At 58.6% G+C, this 12,091-nt stretch overlaps 1 protein-coding gene across 1 annotated transcript; it reads left to right on the forward strand.

The window, feature by feature from the left end:
• The first annotated feature begins 6,608 nt into the window (after positions 1-6,608).
• LOC112123480 (leucine-rich repeat and fibronectin type III domain-containing protein 1-like) lies at positions 6,609-11,168 on the forward strand. Its single transcript, XM_026647095.1, has 2 exons — positions 6,609-7,984; positions 10,343-11,168. Exons 1-2 carry the CDS (start codon positions 6,609-6,611, stop codon positions 11,166-11,168), a joined length of 2,202 nt encoding a protein of 733 aa, XP_026502880.1.
• Positions 11,169-12,091: the final 923 nt, after the last annotated feature.

Below are 12,091 nucleotides of genomic sequence, written 5' to 3' on the forward strand. Positions count from 1 at the left end.
GGGTAACCCACTTCCCAGGCCCTAGAACAGCTGGGTGGTGGCTGCCTATCTGGCTCTGTCCCGGCTGACTCCTCCCCAGGGAGATTAGTTAAACCGTATTACACCCCTGTGTGGACGCTCTGATTCAGAATTATAGGGTCCTTAATTCTGTTTAGCTTTATTCAATTCCAAAGCCGCTCCTCGGGGAGGAGCCTTTTGTGCCATCATGGAGAATCCCCCTCCCCGTCTGATGTCTGCGGTATAGGTGCTATGACACGCAGACCGCTTCCATCCATCAGGGGACAGCGCCCATTCCCTCCTCTGCCTCGTTACTCCGCTCGTTGGTAGTTTACGGGATTGCATTATCGTGCTTACAGGATTAGTGCCCGTGCCGCTGCGAGGAACAGCCAGCTCCTACTTCCAGCTCGTGAGGCCTTATGAAAAATTAATTGTCCTATCTCCGGGGCTCAGGGCTGCAGACCGCTGTATGGGCGCACCCCGGGAAAGAGCCGTGAACCCCACTCTATCTATGGAAGGGTCGGGAAGCCAGGCTGGGTAGAGCAGGGGGTGCTGGGAGTCAGGACACCTGGGTTCTGTTCCTAAATATAGCCCCTGAGAACAGCAGGTGGGGAGGAGAGTGCTTCTGTCCCAGCTCCTCCATAAACAGAGGCGTCAGTGCAGCAGGCTGTGAACATGGGCCGGCTAAGAGGTGTGTCTAAAGAAGCACCCATGGGCGCAGCGTGGCGGCTGTGTCCCTGCTGTGCCATCCACCGGATAGCCGAGCGGCAGCTGGCAGGGTACAGCGTCCCCAGTCTGGGAAGTGTCTGCGGGGCTAGAAGAGGACTTGGATGGACCCCAGTAGAGGCACTGCCCCTCAGCACTACCGGGCCCGGGGCGGGGTTATGCCAGCAGAAAGGCGTGGATGGCTCTTGTTTGACACTCAGACCTCCCCGCCAGAATACAAGTCCTGCCAGCACTGCATTTGTAACCCCTCCGCCACAATAGCAGCCAGCAGTGCTCTCTTCAACTCGTACCCCCCCCACCACAATAAAAGCCCCATTAATGCTCTTTCTGTACCTACCCGCCCACACACACACCCATAATGGGGCAGGGTGCTGGGGTAGCCAGCCAGGAACAATCAGCCCAGCCTGTGTCATAATTTGCTGCCTGCCAGGACTAATTGGGATTTCAGCCAGCCTGAAAAATGCCAGGGAACTACGGGGAGTAAGTGGCGCTGGTCTGGGGGAAGGGCTCCTGGGAGTCAGGGCTCTGCCCCGGCGTGGGGGGTGGGTGAAGAGGAATCTGAGCGGGGTGGATGAGCGACTGTTTGTTTGCCTGGCCTGTTGCCCTGGGAAGGGATTGCACACCGAGAGTGACCTGGGGAAGACCAAACACCGGGGGGAGGGGAAACTGAGGCAGGGCATGCCTGCACCGCCAGGCTTGGCCAGCAGTGGGTGCACCATGGTAGCTGAGCCTGTGACCCCCCCGCCATAGTAAAAGCCCCAGCAATGCCCTCTGTAGCTCCTATCTTCCCCCCATGATAAGGTGCTGGGAGGGGGCACTCGGGTTAGCGGGGGGAGGGTCTGGCTCCCAGCTGTGGGGCGGGGCTGTGGCTGACCAGCTGTGCTTAGCTGTTCCCCCGCCCTCCATTTCTCTCTCTTTCACTCCATTTCTCTCTCTTCCCCTCCATTTCTCTCTCGCTCGGTGTAATTGATTCTCTTCTCCTTGGGGAGAGCAAGAGAGATAAAGGCTCAGAGCCGGCCGCTGACTTCGATCCACATCTGCCTGGCAACAGCAGAGGTTGTTTTTGTCCGCACACAGGAGCGGTGTTCTAGGGTTTAGATGGCTGGGAGCCTGGACTCCTGGGTTCTATCCCCAGCTCGGGGAGTGGGGTCTAGTGGTTAGAGCAGGGGGGGCTGGGAACCATCTCTGGTTCTGAGCAGGGAGGAGGGGGTTCTGCTGGGTTGGGGGCTGGGAGTCAGGACTCCTGGGTTCTATCCCTGGGTCTGGGAGGGGCGTGGGGTCTGGTGGGTTAGAGCTGGGGGGCTGAGAGCCAGGACTCCTGGGTTCTATCCCTGGCTCTGGGAGGGGAGTGGGGTCTGGTGGGTTAGAGCTGGGGGGCTGGGAGCCAGGACTCCTGGGTTCTGTCCCTGGCTCTGGGAGGGGAGTGGTGTGTAGAGGTTTGAGCCAAGCCAACTGGCTGTCAGGACTCCTGGGTTGCATTCTGGTCTTTCGTGAAAGTGTTCCACATTAAGCAGCTGCTTACGAGATTTCCTGGAGCTGGGTTGGGCAGCTGCATGTGAGCGGCAGGATGGCGCCGAGCTTAGGGCGCTAGCATCCTTGAGCAGCTGCTCCGTGCCTCGGTTTCCCCATCGGTACAATGGGGATCCTGCGGGGGTGGGGTAGTGTGAATAAATACACTGCAGCCTGGGAGGTGCTCAGATACTGCAATGACGAGGAGCAGAGGCTCTCACGCACGCCCTGGGACGGCAGCTCCCCAGGGGGGTTAAAAACGTGAGGTGGGGGGGATTGTAGGGTATAAGGACCCTCCCTCCGTTGCATGGCGCTTTCTTCCCCCCGCCCCTCGAATTGCCTGTGAAACAAGATCATGGTAGAGCCAGCTGGGGCTAGGAATTTGCCCCCCAGATCTCAAATCGCAGCCGTTTGGAGCGGGGTGGTCAGTGCGGGGCCGAGGGTTGTTGTGTTGGATTATGATTGAGTGTAGCACCTAGAAACCGCGGGGGTGGTGGGGTCCCCCGTCGGGCCGGACGCTGTGCCGGACCCCGGCTGAGGACCTGTCGGGCGGGCTGCTGCAGAGACCCCTGCCGCCAAAGAGCTCACGGTTTTGACAACTAAAGACTGAGAGGGGAAACTGAGGCAGAGAGCAGCGTCATGACCTGCCCAAGCTCACCCAGCAGAGAAGTGACAGAGACAGTGATTTAGTCTGGGGATTGGTCCTGCTTTGAGCAGGGGGTTGGACTAGATACCTCCTGAGGTCCCTTCCAACCCTGAGATTCTCTGAGTCTATGACTGGAACCCAGGTGTACTGCGCTCTTCTGCACTGGGTCACAGTTTCTCGCAAGTGTAACCTTATTTCACAGCAGCTGCGTGGCCCAGTGGGAAGGGCACCGGACAAGCACGCAGGACGCCTGGGTTCTAGCGCTGGCTCTGCTGCTGACCGGCTGCTCGCCACTCTTTCTGTGCCTCGGTTTCCCCACCATGCAAAATGGAGATGCTGGTGGCAATCTCCTTGGTCAAGCAGTTGAGAGCCTATGGTTCGCAGTGGGACTCCCCTTAGTTTGTTGGGGGTGGCTTTGGGAGTTCGTAGCCACCCCCATGCACCAGGCTCGGTGCTGGCAAAGACACCCCCTGTCCCCCAAGGGTTGCGTCTCCAAGGAAAGGCTGGTAACATGACGGGGCCTGCCTGGCAGGGGCCTCCCCATGCCGGGGATCTGCAGCTGGGTGGCTGAGATCTCCCTGGCCAGGAGTGTGGGGAGCGGGCCCCTCTGAGATGCAGCCAACCAGGTCTGAGAGTCAGGTGCCCCTTTACCCGGCCACGGTGCCATCTGGCCGGGAGGCGCGCTGTGGGGTGGGGGCATGGGAACGGGGGTGCTCAGGGACAGCGGGGCCGGGCTGAGCACCTGGATGGACGGATGGAGCGATAGGGTGGAGGGGACAGGCTTGAGCCAGTGGAAATGGCCAGAGATACTGTGATGAGTTTCCAGGCCTCTGCCTTGTGGAGTGTGTGTGTGTGGGGGGCCCTCTGCTCGCAGCCATCTCACCAGCCTCTGTGGGGTAATAGTGCCTGGAGGGTGGGGCCCCCCAGCTACTCCAATCCTGGCCTTTCCCAGCAAGGGGCGCTGTGGGGAGCGGGTCGGGGCACTGGCTGTGGGGGGAGCTCCCGGCTGCTCCAGCCCTGGCCTTGCCCAGCAGGGAGCGCTGTGGGGGGAGCGGGGCAGAAGCACTAGCTGTGGGGGGAACAGTCCCAGCCTCTCCCAGCAGGGGGCGCTGTTGGGTGTGGGGCAGAAGCACTGGTTGGGAGGGGGTCCCAGCTACCCCAGTCCCAGCCTCTCCCAAGAGGGGGCGCTGACTCTGATCCAGTCCAGGGCCGGAGACTGGCTGGCTCAGGGAATGGAACATGGGGCCTTTCCCCTCTAGGAGACGCCGGCTCTGAGCCTGGGCGGCCGATGGGGGCCAGGGCCGTGGTGGAGTCGGCTCCGTCTCCTGGGCCCAGTCAGGGCCATCACACTCGGCTGCTCCGGATAAAAGTCACATCGCAGCTGTCAGCTGCGATCCCATCACCAGCCTGCCTGCCGGGGTGCAGGCTGACAGCACAGCGCAGGGCCGTGACTAGACGCTTCGGGGTGGGGTGGGGAATACAGGTGGGTCAAAGCCGCCCTCCCCCCCATGGAGACAGGATGAGGGGCTAGCCAGGTGCCTGAGTGTGGCTGCTTCTCATTGCCCAGAGGGTTTGCATCAGCTCCTACTGGGCACCTGAAAGTCACTGGAGAGAGATTGTGTGGGTGTATTGGGATATGTGCCTAGCCCGTGTTTTTGGGGGGTCTCCCAGGGTGAGGCTGTGTGCCTGGCTCCACAAGAAGGGTAAGAACCCCACAGTAGCAGATGGGGGACAATCTGTCCCCCACATTCAGGCTCGTGCTGGTCTCTATTAGCCAGAGACTGGTGGAAGCAGCTGTTCTAACCCTGGCAATTCTTCACACCCGAGCCATGCGCAATCCCTCTCTGAATCCTGACCTGCGTGGGATTCATGTGGCTGTGAGTTCCACAGGCCAACGGCGTGGCGTGTGGAAAGGGACTGGCTTTGAATGTGTCCTCTTTCTGCCCCACATCCCTTCGCCCTTGGGTGACAAGACGGGGTGAGCCAAAGCTCCTGATCGCCCTTCTCCCTCCCCTCCTCATGGTTTTGTAGCCTGTCCGTTCTTATCCGTCATGTGGGAGGCGCCTCCTGCCTCAGACGGAGTTGATAGCTACTTCAGAGAAATGTGAGCAGCGGTGTGACAGGAGGGCTGTACTTGTCCGGAGAGCCAACAGTCCTTCCCCACCCCTGATAGCCTTGTGAAAAATAGGGGAAACTGAGGCACACATAGGCTTTATAAAAATATGACAGAAAATTCCCACTTTGTCACAGTCCGTTGCCCCAGAATCGGGGGGGGGGGCACTCTCTGAAGCGGCTTGGTGGGAGGAATCAAGTCACACCTATGGCTGAAGAGCATAGTGGGGAAACTGAGGCACTGTGTCTGGGCCACAAGGAAACTGGTATTTAAGGATCTGGAGGTTTCCCAGTTGTTCCTGTTTGAGGGTTTTCTAAAAGGGTGGGGGGGAGATTTTTTTTTTTTTTTTAATATTTCTTCACCTCTGATCGTGGGCTGGTCTCAAGGTAATTCTATTATTAGGTAGATGACGGTGATGCGTAGAGGGCCTGACCAAGACTGGAGGGGTCCCTGTTTGTTCTGGGCACGGGAGGGGGGGAGGAGGGGTTTGCATTTGTACACAAAGATCAACAAATGTCTGTGCCAACGGTGAATTGGGGGGAACACGGAACCTGAAAGGTACAACCCACAGGCCGTGATTAGAAATGGAATTTTGCCCGTTGTACAGAATGATTGATGCCCCGGGACAGGGTATCAGGGTATCACAGCAGGCTTTCCTGACTTTCAAATCTATGCAAAAGGGAGGGATGGGAGGGGCTGATTTTTTTTTTGGAAAATGACAACATGCAAAATTAAACCAACAAACAGAAATCCCAGCAAACCACAAACTGTCCAATAAAACAAAACAAAACAAAACAAACTTCCGGGTGGGGGGAGGGGAAATGAGGAGGGTTTTGGGGGGGTTGGAAAATCCCAAGCAAATCGAGTGTGAGGAAGCGACCCAGGGGGTGTTGACCGTCTTGTCACCGCTCACGATTTTATCCCAAGCCTGGCAATGTCTGGTGTTTTTCCTTCAATCATCAGCTCCCGGAGCCACGGGATCCTGTAAGGATTTAAGCTTTTATTTAAAAATAAGCTAGTGGTGGCTGAGAAAAACTTGGCCAGGGGACCCCTAACGTCTCAAAAACCAGGAGGCGACTGAAAAAAAGAATCTGCTGTGTAAACCCTCATGATTTTCAAGCAAGATCTCATGATTTTTGTAGAGGCAGGACTCGTGATTTTCCACCCCTGGTGATGTTGGGATGGGGCCAGCCTCAAAAAGATCCAGGCTGGGTTCATTGGGCCCCACTTTTTTTTAAAAACACGATGCCCCCAGAGGGGTCCGTCGGTCACAGGAATCGAACTGCAGGTCTCACAGCTCTGGGGGGCACTTGGACGGGACCTCTGCCAGCTGAGCTTTAGAATCCGGGGTGGAGCACAGGGGCTGTTTTATACAAAGATCCTTTGCTCGGCAGTGAGATGCAGCTGTCTCTGGGGTGGGACACGGAGGCTGTTTATACATCCAACGCTGAGACGCAGCTGCCTCTAGGGAACGGGCTGCAGCCGCCTGAAAACTCAGACTGGCTAGTAGAGGGGGACAGGGCTTGGGAAGCAATTTGCCGCTGTAGGTTTGTCGCCACTGATTTTTGTGCCTCTTGCCCGCAGAGCCCGGGCAGGGAGGAAGCGAGGGCCAGTACCATGGAAAAACTCCTCCTGCCCCTTTTGATGCTCGGCACCATGGCGAAGGGTCAGCACTGCCCCGGCCGCTGCATCTGCCAGAACATCTCGCCCACCCTGACCATGCTGTGCGCCAAGACGGGGCTGCTCTTCGTGCCGCCGTCCATCGACCGGCGCACGGTGGAGCTGCGGCTGACGGACAACTTCATCACCATCATCCGGCGCAAGGACTTCTCCAACATGACCAACCTGGTGCACCTGACCCTCTCCCGGAACACCATCAGCCAGGTGATGCCCTTTGCTTTCGCCGACCTGCGCGCCTTGCGCGCCTTGCATATGAACAGCAACCGGCTGGCCTCCCTCCGCAACGAACACTTCAAAGGCCTGGGCAACCTCCGGCACCTCATCCTGGGCAACAACCAGATCAGCAACATCCAGCCGGCCTCCTTCGACGAGTTCCTGGCCACCGTGGAGGACCTGGATTTGTCCTACAACAACCTGGAGACGCTGCCGTGGGAGGCCATCGGGCAGATGGTCAGTCTGAACACCCTGACCCTAGATCACAACCTCATCGACCATATCGCCGAGGGCACCTTCTCCCAGCTCCACAAGCTGGTGCGTTTGGACATGACCTCCAACCGGTTGCAGAAGCTGCCCCCAGACAACCTCTTCCTCCGGGCTCAGGTGCTGGCTAACGTCCGGGGCTCCCACCCGTCCACCTTGACCATCAGCTTCGGAGGCAACCCCTTGCATTGCAACTGCGAGCTGCTCTGGCTCCGGCGCCTGACGCGGGAGGACGACCTGGAGACCTGCGCCTCTCCCGAGCACCTGATGGATAAGTACTTCTGGTCCATCTCCGAGGAGGAGTTCATCTGCGAGCCGCCCCTCATCACGCGCCAGTACTCCACCAAGGCCTTTATCATGGAGGGCCAGGGAGTCAGCCTCAAGTGCAAGGCGGTGGGAGACCCCGACCCCTCCATCCACTGGATCGCACCCGACGGCAAGCTGATCCACAACACCACGCGCGCCACGGTCTACGACAACGGCACACTGGAGGTGCACATCACCACACTCAAGGACAACGGGGTCTTCACCTGCATCGCCTCCAACGCCGCCGGCGAGGCCACCGCCCCCGTGGAGGTCTGCATCGTGCCGCTGCCGCTGCTGGTCAACAACACAGGCCACATGAAGGAGCCCGACCCTGGCTCGTCCGACATCACCACCTCCGCCAAGTCGGGCGCCAACGACACCAAGAACCACCTGGAGAAGAAGATTGTGGCGGCCGAGCTGACCTCCACCTCGGTGGTGATCCACTGGCCCTCGGAGCGGCACATTCCCGGCATCCGCATGTACCAGATTCAGTATAACAGCTCCCTGGACGACTCGCTGGTGTACAGGTGAGGGCTGGGCTGGTGGATGGGGTCCATGGGTCATCAGCAGGGCTGGAACCAGGGGCATTAGAAGCAGGTGCTAAAGAAGAGCTACTGGTGGCAGTAGTAGATTGTTATCCTCTTAATACCACCCCCAGCTTGTATGCGCCACTGAACGAGCAGGTGATGCACCGGGTGTAACTGGCCTCTCTTGTCCACGGGTAGCCCCACTGACCTCAGTGCAGCCTGAGGCAGAGGAAGGATAGGAGAGAGGCCGGATATGGACAGATTCTGCTCACTACCTCCCAGCCCGCGCTGCCCTGTGCCGCCACCAGGCGGTCTCTCTCAGTTCCGCCCTTGGGGAAATGCCGTGGAAAGCAGGGGAAGCGTCACTGGCTGGAAATTTCCGTGGGCAGGGGATGCGGGGAGGGAGCTGTGGCTCACCCCAATGCCAGGGCGAACCCGGGCCAGGAGCAGCAGTGCTGCGGGGAGGGTGGGGGCAGCGCAGACGGCTTTGAGCTCCAGTTACCTGGCTCCATATAATTAGATTTCCCAGACCGACAGGTTCAAATCCCACCACCGCTGGCTCAATTTCCACAGTTTACAAGGTGCTAAAGGTCTGGCCCAGCTTTGCTTCAGATCCAAACCCCTCTGCCCAAGATTCCCCCTTCCTTGTGCACCAGTTGGCTGTCGCCCTCCACCCCAGAGGTGGCTGCATTCCAGTGGCGCGATCCTGGCTAGCTTTGAGGTGAACGGCAACCGAACCCTTTGGTTATCACCAGTAGCGAGCCCGGCCATGCGGCTGGAATCTGTTTCAGGGGATGGAGGGGTTTCCAGTCCAGCGAGCTGCAGTATCCGGGCTCTGTGACTCCACTCCTGGGTAGGATTAGCAACGGCTGGGTGAGCAGGATGTGGGAGCGTGGGGAGGGGGGCCATAGGGCAGGGAGTCGATGAAGGGGAATTACAAAGGGTTAATGGTTCCCTCTGCATCCTTTGAAAATAGGGGCAGGTGTGTGTGTGTGTGTGTGTGTGTGTGTGTGTTATAAGCCATTACCCTGTGTGTGTGAGCTCCCCAGTGTGCGTGTGCGTGCGTGTGAGCCACAACTGTGCGCACATGTGTTGTGACACTCTTGTGTGTGTGACATTACTCTTTGTGCGTAGGTAAGTGCAGGAGTTGCTCCCCCTGCTGCTGAGATGCAGCCACCTCTGGGGTGGGGCGTCACAGCTGTTTATACAGGAAGTGCTCCCCCAGTGCTGAGGTGCAGCCACCTCTGGGGTGGGGCGTCACAGCTGTTTATACAGGGAGTGCTCACCCAGTGCTGTGGTGCAGCCGCCTCCGAGGTGGAGCAGTGAGACGCAGCTGCCTTTAGGGTGAGGCGTGGGGGCTGTCACGGACCAGAAGTAGAGCTGTACAAATAACTGATTGTTTGGTTCGCTGGCAGTTTTAAAAAAAATTGGTAGGGGTGGAGGAAAAATTGATTCCGGACCAACTGAAATTAAAATGTGTTTTGAATTTTTCAGTAAACCAAAAGAATCATGTCAGGTCAAAGAAATCCGTTTCTTTCAAATGTGAGGGATTTTTATTGTATGTTCTAAATTTGACGGAAATTTCCAAGCGAAAGGTCAAAAAAGAAAAGAAAATTACGACATCTTCAGAATTATTATTACTACTTGGCTGATTTTCATGACACAAACAGGTCGACGAAACTGGCCCAAATCTAGCACTTCTCTGAACCTGGTTTTTTTATTGCTATTAGGTGTATTACAGTAGCACTGCGGGTCCCAGCCCATAACTAGGCCTCCCATTGTGCCAGGCGCTGTACATTTTATTGCTATTAGGTGTATTATGGTAGCACCTAGGAGCCCTAGTTGTGGGCCAGGACCCTATTGTGCTAGGTGCTGTACATTTTATTGCTATTAGGTGTATTACGGTAGCACTTAGGCACTCTAGTTATGGGGTTGGAGCCTTGGGATCCTACCGTAATACACCTAATAGCAATAGTATGTACATTACGAAAGCACGGAAGGTCCTGCCCCATAAATAGAGAGCCTAGGTGCTACCGTAACACCCCTAGTAGCGATAAAATGTACAGCGCCTAGCACAATGGGGTCCTGGCCCATAACTAGGGGTCCTGTTGTGCCAGGCGCTGTACATTTTGTCGCTATTAGTGGTGTTACGGTAGCACCTGGGGCCCTTAGTTCTGGGCCAGGATCCCGCGGCGCGAGGTGTTGTATGAACACAGAGTAGGAAGATGGTCCCTACCCCAGAGAGCTTTATGGGGTTAGGGTTACATCCCTAGGCTGTGCCAGGGGGCTGGGGCCTGGGCTACGGGGCAAGGGGCTGTCCCAGCCATTAACCAGTGTCTTCCCTCTCCCCCCCACAAGGATGATCCCCCCGTCCAGCAGGGCCTTCCTGGTGAACGACCTGGCGGCGGGGCGGGCCTACGACCTGTGCGTGCTGGCCGTCTACGACGACGGGGTGACGGCGCTGACGGCCACCCGGGTGGTGGGCTGCGTCCAGTTCACCACGGAGGGCGAGACCGCCCAGTGCCACGCCCTGCACACCCAGTTCCTGGGCGGCACCATGATCATCATCATCGGCGGGATCATTGTCGCCTCCGTCCTGGTCTTCATCATCATCCTCATGATCCGCTACAAGGTCCACAGCGGGCACGAGGGGCCCAAGAAAGCCAAGGTCAGCAACGTCTACTCCCAGACCAACGGCGGGCAGCCCCCGGCCTCCAAGCCCACCGAGGACAAATACGAGACCTTCCAGGAGGCAGGGCCCACGGAGGCGGGGCCTACGGAGGCGGAGCCCAAGAAGGACACGCCCGCTGCCCCCGAACCGGACAAGAGAGACCCCAAGCCGGGTGCAGACCTCCAGACTGTGGCCCTGCTGTCCTCGGAGGAGGGCCAGCCCGAGGGCAGCGTGACCGGCTCCTTGGGTCTCCTCCGGGAGAGCGGGCCGGGCGGCCAGCACCGGGCCACGCTGGGCAGCATGGGCCTCTTTCCCCGGGAGCTTTCGAGGACTCACCACCACCGTCACTCCTTCGACGGGGACTATGCTCTGTTTCAGAGCCACAGCTACCCGCGCCGGGCACGGACAAAACGGCACATGTCCACGTCCCAGCTGAACGCGGAGGACTGCCCGCTGAGCCAACGCCGGGTCATCTTCAGCAGCACCGAGTGGATGCTGGAGAGCACCGTCTGAGACGGGCCCCGGGGGGGGAGCTGCGGGGGTGGCAATTTCATCGGGCCCGCGGGGCGCACGCCCGGTTCCCCGGGGGCGTGGAGGGGATGGCTCCGGTTTCACCCACCCGCCCCGGACGGGGGTCCTGCGCCGATCCCGCCGACGCCGGCTCTGGTGCCTTAAGAAGCGGAGACGGAGGACAGAAATGAAAATCCCCACGCGACGGACGGAGCGAAGGCAAGCAAGGAGGGGACTGCCCGGCTGCAGGGAGAGGAAAGGGCGTGGGGGGGGCTACGGGATGAGTTTCGAGAGACCCCCTCCACCCCGTCTGCGCCGGGCGGCGCGGGAAGGATAGAGCAGGACTTGCAAAGACACATGCACAGATGACACGAAATTACAAAGATCCTTTTACCTTGAGTAAATCTTTATGCATTAATAACTGTCCGGGACGGGGGACGGAGCAGAGTTTAGTTCCAAAATAAACCTATTTCCCCCTGCCCCCGCCCCAAGTGTTTCTGGGAAGGGGGCGACAGGCGTCCGCTCCCTGACACAGACTGTGGGGGGCCTATTTATTGTATCTGGCTGGTCTAGATCATTTTCTGTGTTCAGTGTATTCAGTATCGAAAAAGTCATCGCCCCTTTTCCCTGTTATTCCAAACTGTACCCCACTCTAGCAAACTCCCCGCTACGCCCTGTGCCCTCCCCCTCTTCATCCACCCCAGCCCCCCAGCAGTATCCCATTCCCCCATCATCCCTCCACAATCTGTCCAAACCCCAGAGCCATCCCCCAGCCCCCCAGCGGTACCCCATTCCCCATCCTTCCCCCACAACCTCCACAGCTGTACCCCATTCCTCTCCATCCACCCCAGCACCCCAGCAGTACCCCATTCCCCCACTATCCACCCACCATCTGCCCAACCCCCAGAGCCATCCCCCACCATACC

Source organism: Terrapene carolina, unplaced genomic scaffold (assembly GCF_002925995.2).
Source record: "Terrapene carolina triunguis isolate 2854851 unplaced genomic scaffold, T_m_triunguis-2.0 Scaffold51187, whole genome shotgun sequence".
NCBI classification, from domain to species: Eukaryota; Metazoa; Chordata; order Testudines; family Emydidae; genus Terrapene; species Terrapene triunguis.

What these genes read in the sequence shown, in the direction of transcription:
- LOC112123480 (XM_026647095.1), top strand. Translation starts at nt 6,609, where the DNA reads ATGGAAAAACTCCTCCTGCCCCTTTTGATGCTCGGCACCATGGCGAAG. An exon ending in GACGACTCGCTGGTGTACAG is followed by an intron (nt 7,985 to 10,342) that starts GTGAGGGCTGGG and finishes CCCCCCCACAAG; the next exon opens with GATGATCCCCCCGTCCAGCA.